The 15,042-nt window shown below is 55.5% G+C and overlaps 1 protein-coding gene across 1 annotated transcript; it reads left to right on the forward strand.

Annotated features, from left to right (window-relative positions):
- Positions 1-3,484: 3,484 nt before the first annotated feature.
- RAPGEFL1 (Rap guanine nucleotide exchange factor like 1) lies at positions 3,485-14,772 on the forward strand. The gene is made up of 15 exons (XM_041001195.1): positions 3,485-4,004; positions 6,789-6,867; positions 7,677-7,812; positions 8,032-8,129; positions 9,951-10,063; positions 10,271-10,438; positions 11,867-11,964; positions 12,034-12,156; positions 12,651-12,829; positions 12,928-13,018; positions 13,416-13,466; positions 13,775-13,862; positions 14,046-14,110; positions 14,384-14,438; positions 14,648-14,772. Exons 1-15 carry the CDS (start codon positions 3,485-3,487, stop codon positions 14,770-14,772), a joined length of 1,989 nt encoding a protein of 662 aa, XP_040857129.1.
- The last annotated feature ends 270 nt before the right edge of the window (positions 14,773-15,042 follow it).

Raw genomic sequence — 15,042 nt, forward strand, 5'->3', positions numbered from 1 at the left:
AGAGACCCATCAGATGGAAGATCTTTGTCTCCTCTTCATAAATCGGTCTGCCTTCCAATAAAAACAAATCTTTTTTTTTAAAAGTTGTATTACATATACTAAGGTTAAATATTTTGAAAAGAGCAGGATATGAAGACAGGACTCAAATTGGGCACCTAATAGGGAATACGACATCTCCTTGAATTGCCTGTTCTCATCCCTTTGTTTATTTAAAAGTGCCATGGAGAGTGCTTCCATCTTCTAGTTCACTCCAAAATACACTAGCACCCAAGCCTGGGTCTAGACAAATGTTGGTGTCAGAAACTCCACTGGCTATCCCACATGAGTGGTAGGGGCTCAAGTATTTGGGCCATCATCTACTGTAGCTGGGACTCAAAGCAGGCACTCCAGTGTGGAATGAGCACGTCAACCACCAGCTAACCAAGCTCCTTGCTTATGGTTGAGTGGGATGAAAGTTTACCATGGAGGCTCTACTTGAATCAAGGTGAGCAGTTGAACTTACTAGGGAATCTCACTTTGATTCTTCTTGAGTTCAACAGAAATCCTCACAGAAAAAGACACATCATAAACTGACAGATGGGCTCCCCACAGCCTTAGTTGCTGCTACAGCTATAGGACCGTAACTTTTCCTTAGAAATCTTGTCAGTTTGCTTCCCTTCTACCCCTACAGGGCGATGGAGTTGCAGACCTGACTGCCTGGGGTCAAGCAGAGAATGCCAGCCAGCCTTGAGGCTGTTCCTGGCAGGAGGAATGAAAGTGTTAGGATGCTTCCCCTCACCCCTGCCTCCTGCTCTAGTCCTGCAGCTAGGTCCCATTGCTGTCTCTGTTGCCCTGGTAACTGACTCAGCAAGAAGAAACTGGAGCTCAGCAAAGCCCCCAGGTTCCCTGCCCTCTCAGCCTGCCTCCTGATGGGCAGAAAGAAGTGGGAGAGTTTGAGGGGCAGACGAACCTCAGGGAGCCTGCCAGTCCCCCTTCTAGAAACCCATGGAGATGGTCTCAAGCTGTTGAAGGCCCCATCTGCCCATAGTTACCCATACCACTCTGCCTTCCTCTCCTTCCCTTTGTAGTATGCAAATACCTTGCCACCCTTCCTCCCCCCACCCTTGAAATCAACACAAAGTCTTTATCATATCGGCAGTAACTTAAAAAGCAAGGTTGGAAAATCCCAAAGTCATCCAAGCATTTGTAGGGCCCTCTCGGGTTGTCTGGGCAGTGACTTTTGAGCCTTGATTATTTGAATCATCTGGTTCAAAATTACACTGGTTCATAAATACAAGGGGCCATTGCTGTGGCACAGTGAGTTTAAGCTGCCTCTTGGCAGTACTGGCATTTGATAGGGGCACCAGTTCAAGACCCAGATGCTCCACTGCAGTGCAGCTCCCGGCTAGTGGACCTGGGAAGGCAGTGAAGGGTGGTCCAAGTATTGGACCTCTGTACCCATGTGGGAGACCTGGATAAAACCAAGAAAAATTAAAAAAAAAAAAACAAAACACATAAGTGGCCTTGGCCCTACCTCAGCAATCTGTGACCCTGAGTGTGCCTGGGGATCGCTGGAGCTTCTGTGTGATTCTAGCGTGTAGTAGAGTGGAAAGCTCTCCTCTGCAAGGACTGTGACTTGATGCTGGCTCCATTATTTCATTCAGGGTCTTAGTCCCTGTCTGATGCTCTCAAGTAGTTGGAAGAGTGCTTGGGCTGTGTTACCCAGATTGTAGTTCACAAAAAGTCTGTCAGCCCATTTTGTTTCCAGCCCGCACATCCTCCACACTCCCCAATTCGCCCTTCCTAACCAACAATCCCAAATCCTACTCTGAGAGGAGGTTACCAAGGCAACCAGCTTAATCTGGTAACTGTGGCATGTGCTGGGCGAGAAACTCTTCCTCTCTTCCCATTTGGTTCATAAAATGCTATCTGGAGAGTTCCAAGCCACTTCAGCCAGTGTCCCTCCCTCTCCCACCTTCCCCACCCAACAAGGGCTAGTGTTCAGTAAAGGGAGCCCTGGAAGCTTGTGCCTAGACCTTTAATCCAGCTCCTTAACCAGAATTGCGTTCTTTTTACTGTACCCTCTACAGACCCACAAACAGATGGGTGTGCAAAGCCTTATTTCTGTGAACACATGCTCTAGCACACACGTGACCAGGCATGCACACACAGTGACACATGCGTAACACACCCTGTTCAGTTCCACCACCACTCCCAAGCCATTAGCATTCCTGTGCTTGCCTGGCTGGGGCGCAGTAAACAGGGGTGGGGCCCTATCCAAGGGGCCACAACCCATCCAGAACCGGGTGCCACTCCCTCTGCTTGTAAGCCTCATCGGGTGTGTTCACACTGCAAGTGTGCTCTTCTCTGGGGCAGTGCCCTTAAGGACAGAAGGCCCATGACCCAGGAATCAAGAGGAATCTGTGGAATGCTCATTTGGCACCACTTCTCGCACTCCATGACTGCGTACAGTCTGGGCTCAGTGATGTTGGCAGTTCTGGGACTTACCATCCCCATGACCCTGTTTGCTTCTGCTGTCAACTGGGCTCAAGTGCTCTTCTGGTCTCCTCCCTGCCCACTATCTCTTCTCACCCCAGGCAGACCTGCTACAACCTGCTGTGCCCTACCTGGCTCCTCCCTGCCTGTCAGTACCTGCCTCACAGGCCAGGCTGGCACCACCCATTGAGCTCTACCCGAGAGGGCAGATGGGCACCGCGCCCAGTGCCAGTGCACCCAAGAGGCTCTCTCAGCCCTCCTCACAAAGGTGCACACTCTTGGGGTCCAACAGATTTTGTAGGCCTCACCTGGTACAGGTAGCCGAGGTAGTTGTGCAGACCACAAGACCTGTCCCGATTCTTTGAAATGAGGCTAATCGACCCAGGAATCCCCGGAGCAAGGAACACTCTCTCCGTTGGTTAAGTCACTCCCTCACTTAGACCCTTCATTTTTGTGACCCACCCCAAGCCCTTTAAGGTTTCCTTCGCGGTCAGCCACCGGCGCCCAAGTTCAAGCCTCGCGCGGCCCGGAGGGCGGGCCCAGGAAGGGACGGGGCGGAGACTGGGCGGAGACCCGGGGAGGGGGCGCGGTCTGCATTCTGCCACCTTCCCCGGGGCCAGGAGCGCAGCCGCCGTTGCCGCCGCCGCCGCGTCCTCTCAGCCTTGCGCTGCTCGAGCTGCCTTTGCCGCCGCAGCCCGGCCCAGAAAGGCAGAGCCGGGGACACCGGCCCCTCAGCCTGCCAACCCTTCGGCTGGCCACGGCGACATGGGGGGCTGCTGAGAGCAGGCGCTCCTCCCCTCTGGCACCAGCCACGGCCACTGGCTACTGGCCTTAGGCCAGAGAGCCTCGGGCACCTCTGACCCCCACCCCCACCCCCAGTCCGGCGCTTGGCACGGCCCTCGGAGCTGTTCCTCTGGCTCTGAGCATCGTGTCTCCGCCCCCCCCGCCCGCGCCCGGGACACCTGGGTCCCCCGGCGGCCCCTATTAGAGGGGCGGGCGGGGGGGTGGCATGAAGCCACTGGAGAAATTTTTGAAGAAACAGACATCGCAACTGGCAGGGCGAACGGTGTCGGGAGGTCCCGGCGGGGGTCTAGGGAGCTGCAGCGGGCCCGGAGGAGGTGGGGGACCCGGCGGGGGCAGCAGTCTGGTTGGGGGACCGCGGCCACTGCAGCGGCGGCAGAGCGTGTCGCGTCTGCTGCTCCCAGCTTTCCTCAGGGAGCCCCCGGCCGAACCGGGGTTGGATCCACCAACGGAGGAGGAAGCAGCCGAACTGGCGGGGGTCACGGAGGAACCGGGCAGCGGGGGACCCTGTTGGCTGCAGCTCGAGGAGGTGTCGGGGCCGGGCTCGCTCGGGGGCGGGGGTCCCCTGCGTTCCCCGTCCTCGTACTCCTCAGATGAGCTGTCCCCCGGCGAGCCCCTAACTCCGCCGCCCTGGGCCCCCCTGGGCGCCCCCGAGCGGCCTGAGCATCTTCTGCACCGGGTTCTGGAGCGGCTGGCCGGAGGGGCCACCAGGGACAGCGGCGCTTCAGGTAAGGAGTGGGCCGGGGAGCAGAGGGTTTGCCCGGGGTTCCTCTGCCTTGCCCTTGGAGAGCCGGGGTGGTGCTGTGCCGGAGCCTGGGCTCGAGTGGACCTAGCTGATAACCCCATGGCGGAGGCTGGGGAGGTGGCCGTTGTGCCACCCACCTACCTCCCTGTTGAGGGAGAAGCCGCGGAACCACTCTCCCCTGCCCCTTGGACCTCTCAGCCCCAGGCTCCCGTGGCTCTCTGATGTTGACTACCTCCTCCTGTGACCCAGAATTAGGGCCTGACATACTAAGATGGAAGCCGCGTAGCCCAGCCTGTGCCACCCTGCAGGGGTGGCCCAGCCTGAGAACCCCATCTGGAGTCCCCAACTCTTCCCATAAGCCCCAGAACCTGGGCTGGCTCAGTGGAGGGTGTGGAGGGGGAGGGACCCTGGTTGCCTTTTGGGGTTGAGCAGCAGTGTGATGCCATTGTCCTTAGCAGTTTGAGGGAGTGATGGGGGGGTTCACCTCCTGGGGGACTCAGCTGTCAATGAGGGAAAGAGTGACCAGAGGGGTGTAACTTCTCTGAATGCTACCTTTCTGGTGGGTGCAGGCCTGTTTAAAAAATAATTGCCACACCCTAAGAGGATGAATCCCTCAACGCGGATGCTCTCTCAACACTTGCCACCAGCATCCCTGCTAAAGGAAGGGCCTTGGAGGAACCGAGGCCCCAGATTCGTACCTAAGACCTAGAATCTTCAGATCTAGCTCCAGGCATTGCACTAAGCCCAGGGTGTGTGTGTGTGTGTGTGTGTGTGTGTGTGTGTGTGTGTGTGTGTGTGTGTGTCTGAGGCAGGACCCTAAAGATGGGTGGTCCCCCACTTTGCCCTCAGACATCTATGGGGAACCACAGCCCAAGTGTGAGGAGTAGGGCATTACACTCCAGGAGTTTTCCCAGGACCTAGGCCCTGTCCCTTGGGCAGGCTGGAGTTGCCCTGGGGGAGCTGACACCTTTTGGATTTAATTAGAAAAAATATCAGACACACACACACAGAGCTCTCCTAACCATAACTTGCCGCCTACGCCACACACCCCATGTCTCTATGACACATTCCCCAGGGAGGCTGTGCGTTGGACCAGAGCCTGCCTTGGGAGAAACAGATGCCAAACTGTAGCCCCCATAGCAGCCTCTCCCCCACTCTGCCCCATGTTCCTCTTCCTCTGCTCGGCTTCTCTCTCCTCCTAGGAGAGAAAATGTTCTAGAAAGGATGGCAGGCATCCTGTTCCCAGTCCCCATCCCCGGATCTGGGGGTTGCGGGGGGGGGGGGAGGGTCAGGGCTAGAAGCTCCCTGACTCACTTGAAGAACTCAGCAGTGTAGCTGAGCAAAGAGAGGAATGGTGGGGCAAGGGGGGCGCTGTTCATCCTCTCCCCACTTCTCTGGGGGCTTGGAGCCACAGGCTGCTCAATCTCCCCTGGGGTAAGATTCCTGAATTCATCATCACCCTTATTATCTGGCCTGGCAAGCAAAATCCCCAGAGTAACTGGTTTGGGGGGACCTCAAACCAGTCCCAGAGTGAATGCCACCCATCCTGACCTGCCACACTTACCCCCCAGTCCCATTCTCCCTGTTCTCAAGCCACCTTGGTTTTGTCCAGGGTATGTGGGAAGAGAGGGTGCCATCCCAGCCAAAGCCTCTCTAAGGCTCCAGCAGGCCCCTGCTGCTTGCTGGTGTGTACCCTAGCACCTTGAGGGAAGTACAAAGATGCAGGCGCCCAGGTGTGCAGTCCGTCTCCAGCCAGGTGCCTCCCAGCTCCAGGCTGTTTCTCACTTGTGAAATGAAATAATTGACATAGGTCACTCCTGAATGGCTTCTCCTTCCCCTTCCACTTTTATGGCTAGTTTATGCCTAGAGTTGGCAGCTGGGTCAGGGTAGGGGGATGGTGTGGAGCTAAGTGCAGTCAGGAGCCCTGGGTTTCTCCTGGAGCAGCATGCGCCTGGAGACCTGGCCCTAACCTGTCCTGGGGAAGCCACCTGGCTGGCTCACTCCCCCTGTGCCCTGCCTGTCTCTGTGTGCCAGGCAGCCCTGCCCCACCCCAGGGCTGGCTGCAAGTCAGGGCGACCTTGTACCTGGCTGACTAGCTAAGCCAGGCCCAGACAGGGGTGTGGAGGGGAAAGGGAAGATGAGTGAATGCCCTCCCCTCTGCAGTGCCATCATTAACCCTTCCACGTCTGGGTACCCACAGGACCCAGGGCTTCTATTTCCAGATTTTGGGGATCAAAGAGTTGACAGTCACTCCCTTTTAATGGGGGCTCCAATCCCACCTGCATGTTAGGTAGGGAGTAAGGAGAGGAGGAAGAAGGGACACGCGTGGATAGGCACACATGTGCACATGCACATACACACACATGCATGCATGCTGACCCTAACCACAGTGTTTGCAAGTTTGTCTTTGTCTAGAGGCCTCATTCTATGGGCCACCTTTTTCAGGCAGATTTCACAAGTGTGGGAGGTTGTCAGACCAACTTCCCACAGATCCTGAAGGCAAGTGCTCTTGGCCATCAAAAGCGGCCCCTCTCCCTCCAGCTGCCTTGGCAGCTGTCAACCCCACCCCCGCAGCGGCTGCCCAGAACTCTCACACATGCGCATGCACGTGTGTGCGTGTGTGCGCATGCGTGTGCCGTGCGTGACAGGGCAGGTGGCTGGCACTCTGGCCTGGCTACAGAGAGCTCACCCTGTGAGGCAGAGCTTCCCATGTGTGGCCCTGAAAGGGGGCTTCTGACGTGCATAATGGTGCCATTGGTCTCCGCAGATATCCTGCTGGATGACATTGTCCTCACTCACTCGCTCTTCCTCCCCACGGAGAAATTTCTGCAGGAGCTACACCAGTAATATCCTTTGGTGGGTAGGTGCAAGGGGGAGGGAGTCCATCTTCTGTGCCCCACAGGGGACACCAGAGCTTTGGCGCTTCTCTAGAAAGCATTCACTTCCTCTGCTCCTGTCACCTGACCTCCTGGGGCCTCAGTTTCCATTTAAAAGCGGAGGGAATAGCCCCTGTCCTACCACTGGAACTGCCTTGAGGAACCCAAGAGAGGATGTGAGAAGGCTCTTGAACTGCAGGGTTCTGTGCAAACGTAAGGTGCTGAGAGGCCATCAAGGGCACGTGTCTCCCTACCCAATGATGGCTCTGCACATCTGCTTGCCCAGGAAGTCATTCCAGGGTCTGATATGAACATCAAGTCACAGCTGTGCTTCACTCAGGCCACTGTCTGGGCTATTCATAGGGTCTCCTAGAAGCCCAGGGCCTCTCGCAGTTATTTTGGGAACTCCCTGTAAAAGGCAGACCATGGAGGAGAGTGCCACAGGCTCTTGTAGAAACATCAGACCTTAGGGCGAGATGGAGTCAGGGTTGTTGTCAGCTCCATCAACCTTTTACAGTTCCACAGCGGAAGTCCAGGCTGTATGGGTCGGCCAGAGGTTAGGTAGATTCTGGCAGAGTTCCCCAGGCAGGACTGGAAGGGATTGAGGGGGTTGTCCTTGCAACCTGAGCCAGGACAGGAGCAAGTCTCTGCTCCGGGACCCCTGAAGTGATTTTCCTGATTGCAGATCTCAAGAATGTTTAGGGGCAGTTTCACCTATCTTCCTTCTCCTTCAGGTCTATCTGTCACCTGCCAACACTTTTTCTTAACTTACGGGTCAGCTTTGTTCAGGCAGGCGCCATGGAGGGTCGTGAGGGGCTGGGCCAGAAACAGGCCTGCCTAGCTATGCTTCTCCATTTCTTGGACACCTACCAGGGTCTGCTGCAAGAGGAAGAGGGGGCTGGCCACATCATAAAGGTGAGCCTGGGGGAAGAGAAGTGGTGGGAGAACAAGCCCTGGAAGTAGTGGAGCACAGGAGGGAGGCCTTTGGAAGCAGCTATCCTTCTCAAACTGATCACCTCCTTGGAAGAAAAAGATGCCAGGGGGACTTGGCTGATGTGGCTCTTTCAGGCTCCAAGACAGGGAGAGATCCTGTCCCGATCCCTACTGTCATTTTCTCTGCCCTCCTCTGCTCAGGATCTGTACCTGCTGATTATGAAGGACGAGTCTCTTTACCAGGACCTCCGAGAGGATACTCTGAGGCTACACCAGCTCGTGGAGACAGTGGAGTTAAAGTGAGGAGGAATGGGTTGAGGGAGGGAACAAGAGGGGAATGCCCCCAGTATTCTGTTATTACCCAGGGTGCCTCTGGCCTACTGGCTGCAATGTGCTTATATTTCAGCCCCTTTTTTTTATGGAAGGGTGACATGAAGCACTGTGTCGTTTGTCTTTTTTTTTTTTTTTCCATTCTGCTCTTCGCATGTCTGGCAATCCATTGGTGTCCTAGTAAATATTTAACACCCAGCACTGTGAGAAAAAGAGCCCTGAGGTGTAGCTTCTGCTGACAGCCGAGCTGTAAACTCTCCCAGTAGCTGATTTCAGGCAACCAGGATGACATTACTGAATGTGGAGTCAGGAAGGGATGTGCAGTACTGAGCTGTTAACCTGGATTTCCACCATACATATATGATGCTCGAAGTAGCCTCAAGAACACAGAGAACAGGAAAATGATTAGGAAAAATATTCTTCCATAAGAATCTATTTGACCATAAGTCTATAAAACAAAATTTTTGGCATGGTTATATTTTAAGAAATAGTTGGCAAAATTCCCACATTATGAGCCAATGTGAACTGGCCTCAGGACACCAGTGCATCTTTGGATCTGCTCATCCCTCCTTCCATCTGTCCATCACTCCTTCCATTCATTCATCCCTCCCTCTGTCCATCCATCTATCCATCCCTCACTCCCTCCATCCATCCAACTATCCCTCCCTCCATTCATTCACCACTCCCTTCCATCCTCCCTCCATCCATCCACCCCTCCTTCACTGCATCCATCCATCCATCCATCACCCCATCATTCCACTCACCAATCTATCCCTTCTACCCGAATTGTTTCCTTCCTCCCTGTGCCCATTGCCAGAACCTTCATGTAGGCCTCATGACTCCCCTGAAGTGTCATGGTCACAGCCTCAGTCATGGCTCCAGCTTGGGGTCCTGTATGCTTTTCTCCTTTCTCTTCTCTGGGCTGCCAGGAGAGAGATCTTGCAAACTTGCCTAAGCGACACCATCACATTCCTGTTCCCAGAGCTTCCATCCATGCTGCCCACTGCCAAGTTCATCTTTTCTTCCCTCTCTGTCTTCTGCTGAACTTCCCCAGTCCTTGCCCACCCCACCTATGACACTTCCTGCCTGCCTGCCCCCTCCCCTCGCATCTCTTCTGCATCTCCAGCATCTTGCTGCTGGTTCTGCTCCAATGGTCCACCCTCTTTCTTCTTGCCATCCTTCAAGGTCCAGGTCAAGTGCCATCTTTTCCAATGAAAATTTCCCAGAACTCCCCTTTTAGGGATAACTTTGTCCTTCCCCAACATCAGCATCACCTCCTCGCTCCTTTGCTGGATCACCAACACCTCCTGCCTTGTGTTAGATGTAGCTATGTATGTATCTGTCTCCCTCTCAGACTGTGAGATCCTCGTTAGCAAAATTCAACAAACAACTCATGACCTACCACTTACCATGTGTCCAGCACTGTGGGTCATGGATGCTGAAAAAACAAATTCAGTAAGAACCAATCCCAGTCTTCCAATATTCTTGTGCCTGAGAAGACAGGAATATGGGCACATACTACCCAAAGTTCTACAACAATTGAGGCAATAGAGTGATATTTGCTAGCAAGAAAGAGAGTGTCAGAGCGAAATTCATGGGAAAGGTGGCATTTGGTGTGGGTCACTTAGACTTTGTCCCACGCTGGCCAATGCTCTTGTGACCCCTTTTAACTCCCTTCTGAAACTGGAGCTGTATCTTTGACCCAGTTCCAAGGTTCCTGCTTGATGTCACCTGCCTGGTGCCATGCCTACTTGGCAGGGCGTGCTGATACCCGGCTGTGTCCATGCCAGGGTTTCAGAGGACAGCCAGCCACCCAGCAAGCAGGTGAAGCCCCTCTTCCGTCACTTCCGCCGGATAGACTCCTGTCTGCAGACCCGAGTGGCTTTCCGGGGCTCTGATGAGAGTGAGTGTGGGCATGAAGAGGGGAAGGGCTTTCTGATTGGCATAGGGCAGGGGGACATATGGAAGTGTCCTGGAGGGGGTCTTGGGCACCCCCGGTGGGGTCTCCTGGGTGGTCGTCCTGGTGAGGAGCAGAAGCAGGTTGCAGGGGACTGCACTGGTACGTCCACCCTGTCCTCTGTTGAAAAGCCACTTTCCTGTCCCTGCCCAGTTTTTTGCCGGGTCTACATGCCTGACCACTCTTACGTGACCATCCGCAGCCGCCTCTCAGCCTCCGTACAGGACATCCTGGGCTCCGTGACGGAAAAGCTGCAGTACTCAGATGAGCCCACAGAGCGAGAGGAGTCCCTCATCCTGGTAGCCGTGGCCTCCTCGGGAGGTGAGGATCAGGAAGAGCTGGCCTGGGTGGAGTAGGGGTGGCCATTGTGTGGCCAAAGGAGACAAGCTCACAAGCCCAGCATTTTGGATAAAGGCTGAATTCTAGGCCCTTGCTACGCCAAGTGTGGCCCTCAGGTGCAACAACTGGTAGCTTGTTAAAAACACAGCATCTCTGATCCACACACTGCACCTGTTAGAGCACAACCTGAGTTTGAACAAGGCTCTTGAAGGATTTCTATGCACGCTGTACTTCAGGAAACACTGGTCCTAAGCTCAATGCTGCCTCACCCTCCTGGGGAGGGGACTGGCTTACAATCTTCCAACACGTAAGACACTGGTTTTCTTTCTTCCTTCCTTCTTTCTTTTCTTCCTTCCTTCCTTCTTTTGCTTCTTTCATTCTTTGTCTTCCTTCCTTGTTTTGCTTGCTTTTCTTTTTTCTTTCTTTCTTTCTTTCTTCCTTCCTTCTTTCCTTCCTTCCTTCCTTTCTTCCTTCCTTTCTAGATTAATTTATTCAAAAAGCAGAGGGACACAAAGACATGGAGACACAAAGATTTTGTATTCACTGGCTCACTCCCTCATTGGCTGCAATGACCAGGGCTGGGCCAAATCGAAGCTGGGAACCAGGGAACTCTACCCTGTCTCTCACATGGCTAACAGAGGCCCAAGCACTTGGCCATCTTGTGTTCCCTTTGTAGGTGTTAGCAGGAAGCTGAATCAGAAGTGGAGTTGCTGCATTGCAGGCATCCCAGGCAGTGGCTTGACCTCTTGTGCCACAAGGCTGCATTTTTCAAGTTAAAGACACTGAGCAGGCCTGAAATCCCTGTGGAAAGACAAAAAAGTCCTGCCTTTTCCATGACCCAGGGATGATAGAATGAGAAAAAGCTGTGTAAAAATATTGGTGGCTAAAGAAAATGTTGTGCCCAGCTCAGTGGCCTAGTAGCAAAATCCTTACCTTGTGACTGCTGGGATCCCATATGGGCACTAGTTTGTGTCCTGGCTGCTCCATTTGACATCCAGCTCCCTGCTTGTGGCCAGGGAAAGCAGTGGAAGATGGCCCAAAGCCTTGGGACCCTGAACTCACATGGGAAGCCTGGAAGAAGCTCCTGGCTTTAGATCTGCTCAGCTCCAGCCATTGCAGCCATTTGGGAAATGAACCAGTGGATAGATCTTTCTTTCTGTCTCTCTTTTCTGTAAATCTGCCTTTCCAATAAAAAATAAGCCTTTTTAAAAAAGAGTTACAAATGCAAAAGAAATCCTCCTTGGACAAATTCCAGATACCTCAGGCACACATGACACATGGGGATCACCCGAGTCCCCCTCATTTCAAGGTGTGAGGACTGGACTCAGAATTTCTGGCTGTGCTGGCTGAGGGTGCGGAGGGGGCGGTGCAGGTGCCAGCACAGCCACTGAGCAGCCGGCTCTCCTGCAGAAAAAGTCCTCCTCCAGCCCACTGAGGACTGTGTCTTTACCACGCTGGGCATCAACAGTCACCTGTTTGCCTGTACCCGGGACAGCTATGAGGCCCTGGTAAGCAAGAGCTGAGGGTGGGGGCTGCTCTGTACGATCTCTCACCCCTGAGACCCTGCCTGCCACCAGGTTCCCCTCCCCGAAGAGATCCAGGGGTCCCCTGGAGAGACAGAGATCCACCGGCTGGAGCCCGAGGATGTTGCCAACCACCTGACTGCCTTCCACTGGGAGCTGTTCCGCTGTGTGCACGAGGTGGGGACAGAGGGAGGCAGGTGCTGTGGGAGAGAGAGTGGGGATGAAGGGGCTGGAGGAAGAAATACTCCAGTGGATGCGGTAACTGTGGGGACGTTAGAAGGTTCCTCAGGGGCACGCCTGTGACCAATGCACAGCCAGCCTTGACCTCTGAGCCTCGGTTGCTCTTCTGAAAAACATGGCAAAGGGCTTTGGGGGCAGAGTGCTCTTTACACAGGACCTGGCTCAGGGTCAGCCCACAGAGGATTGTGTCTTCACCATGCTGGGCGCAAGTACTCACTATTAAGAAAATACAAAGAAGGCAGTAGAAATGCTGTGGGCCAGAAGGTTGCCTTGAGGCTCTAGCGATGCCTGCCTCCTCCCGGGAGGAAGAGAAGATCATTCATGCTGGCTGTTCTCCGTTGCATCCTGTCCCCGCCTGGCTCTCCTCCCGGCTCTGCGCCGCCGTGTTCCCACCCACCGCGCACCCTCGTTGACCTCCACCTCGGCTGTAGCTGGAGTTCGTGGACTATGTGTTCCATGGGGAGCGCGGCCGCCGGGAGACAGCTAACCTGGAGCTGCTGCTGCAGCGCTGCAGCGAGGTCGCGCACTGGGTGGCCACTGAGGTGCTGCTTTGCGAGGCCCCAGGCAAGCGCGCTCAGCTGCTCAAGAAGTTCATTAAGATTGCCGCCATGTGAGTGCGTGGGGAGCGTGGGGAGGACGGCCACGAGGCGGAGGCGGGGAGGGCCTTCGCCAAAGCCACCTGCCTGATGCCTTCTCCCGCCCTCGCAGCTGCAAGCAGAACCAGGACCTGCTCTCCTTCTATGCGGTGGTCATGGGGCTGGACAATGCTGCCGTCAGCCGCTTGCGACTCACCTGGGAGGTGAGGGGGGGGCCTGCTCTCTGTCCTGTCTTCCCCCTGGCACTTCGGGGATCTCCTGGGACTGCCTCAGGCAAGAGAGTCTCCCTTTTCTGGCAGCTGCCCTTCTAGAGGAGGGGGGCGATCCTGCCTCTGTGGGGAAAGAGCTGGGCGCAGGGGGCTCCTGCCCAGGTGGCAGGCGTGCCTGCAGGTAGCTGAGCTACGCCTGCCTTCCCTGAGATCTGGAAAGATCTGGGTTGCCGGGGAGGAATTCGTTCCAATGGGCTTCTTCCTGCCAAGGGCCAAGGTCAGACTGCCTTGCCACCTGCCAGCCTCACCCCCCAGCCCCTCCCAGATACACAGGCCCTTGCTCTAGGGACCCCACTCTGACAGGCTTTCCCCTTCTTCCCACCCCCTGCAGAAGCTGCCAGGGAAATTCAAGAACTTGTTCCGCAAATTCGAGAACCTCACGGTGAGTGGCTTTGGACTCTGACTCTTTCTCTCTCTCTCTCACTTTCTCTCTCTCTCTCTCTCTCACACACACACACACACACACACACACTGACCTATTAGCTTCCTCTGTAAGTGCCTGGGGGGAGCCTGCTCCCCTTCCCAGCCTCCAGTGGAAGGATTACTATCTTGGCAAGCCTTCCCCACCGCACCCCTGTCCACACCCTTGTCCACACTCCTGTGTGGGGCCAGGAGGAGGGAGGGAATGGGGAACATCCTGGGATGCAGGATGCCTACCTGCTCCTTGACCCATGCCCTGTGGAATGCCAGGACCCCTGCCGGAACCACAAAAGCTACCGAGAAGTCATCTCCAAGATGAAGCCACCTGTCATTCCCTTTGTGCCTCTGATCCTCAAAGGTGAGACCAAGGCTCCCAGGGCTCCCAGACATACCACCTTTGGCTCACACCATCCTCCCACACCCAGAACCCCCTTTCCATCCAGCCCCTGCATGTGCTCCAGGGTGGGGGAGGAGAGGGCCTAGGGTGTCGGGGGGAGACATGGCCGCCTCTCTTACCTTTGGCTCTGTCTCCATCCACTAGACCTGACCTTTCTGCACGAGGGCAGTAAGACCCTCGTGGACGGTTTGGTGAATGTGGAGAAGCTGGTGAGTGGGCCTCGTCCTGGGGGGGAGAGGTTGCCCCTCCCCGATAAGTAGCAGCCTGCCTCCAGGGTGGCCAGTTTGCCAAACTGCCCTTCCTGCCCCCTTCCTGGTGGCATCTGTGTGGCACCCCATCCACCCACGGTGGCAACGCCGACAGGCCACTGGGGGCAGCTTCACCTGCCTGTGCACCTGGCACCCCATTCCACCTTCTCCCTGGGTCCTTTCGCAACTGGGGCTGCAGGGGATAAAATCAACCCGTTCCTTTTCATCTGCCAGCACTCAGTGGCCGAAAAAGTAAGGACAATCCGCAGATACCGGAGCCGGCCCCTCTGTGAGTTATGGGGAAGGTGGGCCTGGCGAGGGTGGAAGGATAGGGTGTGGAGTAAGGGAGAGTTCTCCCTGCGTGGACTTCCTTCTTCTCCCCTTGGCCTCCTGGAGGCTCTCCAGCCTAACCTTTTGCAGCCCAGGCCCTTGCTCAGAGGGTTTACAGGGGAAACAGGGTGGCCAGGGACCTAACGGCCTCTTTCTCCCTGCCCCCAGGCCTGGACATGGAAGCTTCCCCCCATCACCTGCAGACCAAAGCCTATGTGCGCCAGTTCCAGGTGATAGACAACCAGAACCTTCTCTTCGAGCTCTCCTACAAGCTGGAGACTAATAGTCAGTGAGGCCCGAGATGCTGTGTGGGCTCCCAGCGGGCTCCATGGGCACCTGGCACACGCAGTCCCATCCCTGTGGGACTAGCTGGCTGGATGAACCACCTGCCCCCAGATCCCTGCTGAGGGCTTTGGATCTGGGTGGCCTGCCTCTGCCAGGCCCACCCCACACTTGCTGACTCCAGCCCTCCCTGAGGGAGGTGCCACACACCCCCTTCCTCTGTCCCCTCCCTCAAAGGACTATCAGCTAGAAGGACAATCCAGGCTCTGTCTCTCAGAACA

This window comes from Ochotona curzoniae, unplaced genomic scaffold, assembly GCF_017591425.1.
Source record: "Ochotona curzoniae isolate NIBS_2020 unplaced genomic scaffold, NIBS_Ocur_1.0 scaffold_2453, whole genome shotgun sequence".
NCBI classification, from domain to species: Eukaryota; Metazoa; Chordata; class Mammalia; order Lagomorpha; family Ochotonidae; genus Ochotona; species Ochotona curzoniae.

What these genes read in the sequence shown, in the direction of transcription:
- RAPGEFL1 (XM_041001195.1), top strand. Translation starts at nt 3,485, where the DNA reads ATGAAGCCACTGGAGAAATTTTTGAAGAAACAGACATCGCAACTGGCA. An exon ending in GGGCTGGCCACATCATAAAG is followed by an intron (nt 7,813 to 8,031) that starts GTGAGCCTGGGG and finishes TCCTCTGCTCAG; the next exon opens with GATCTGTACCTGCTGATTAT. An exon ending in TTCATTAAGATTGCCGCCAT is followed by an intron (nt 12,830 to 12,927) that starts GTGAGTGCGTGG and finishes CCGCCCTCGCAG; the next exon opens with CTGCAAGCAGAACCAGGACC.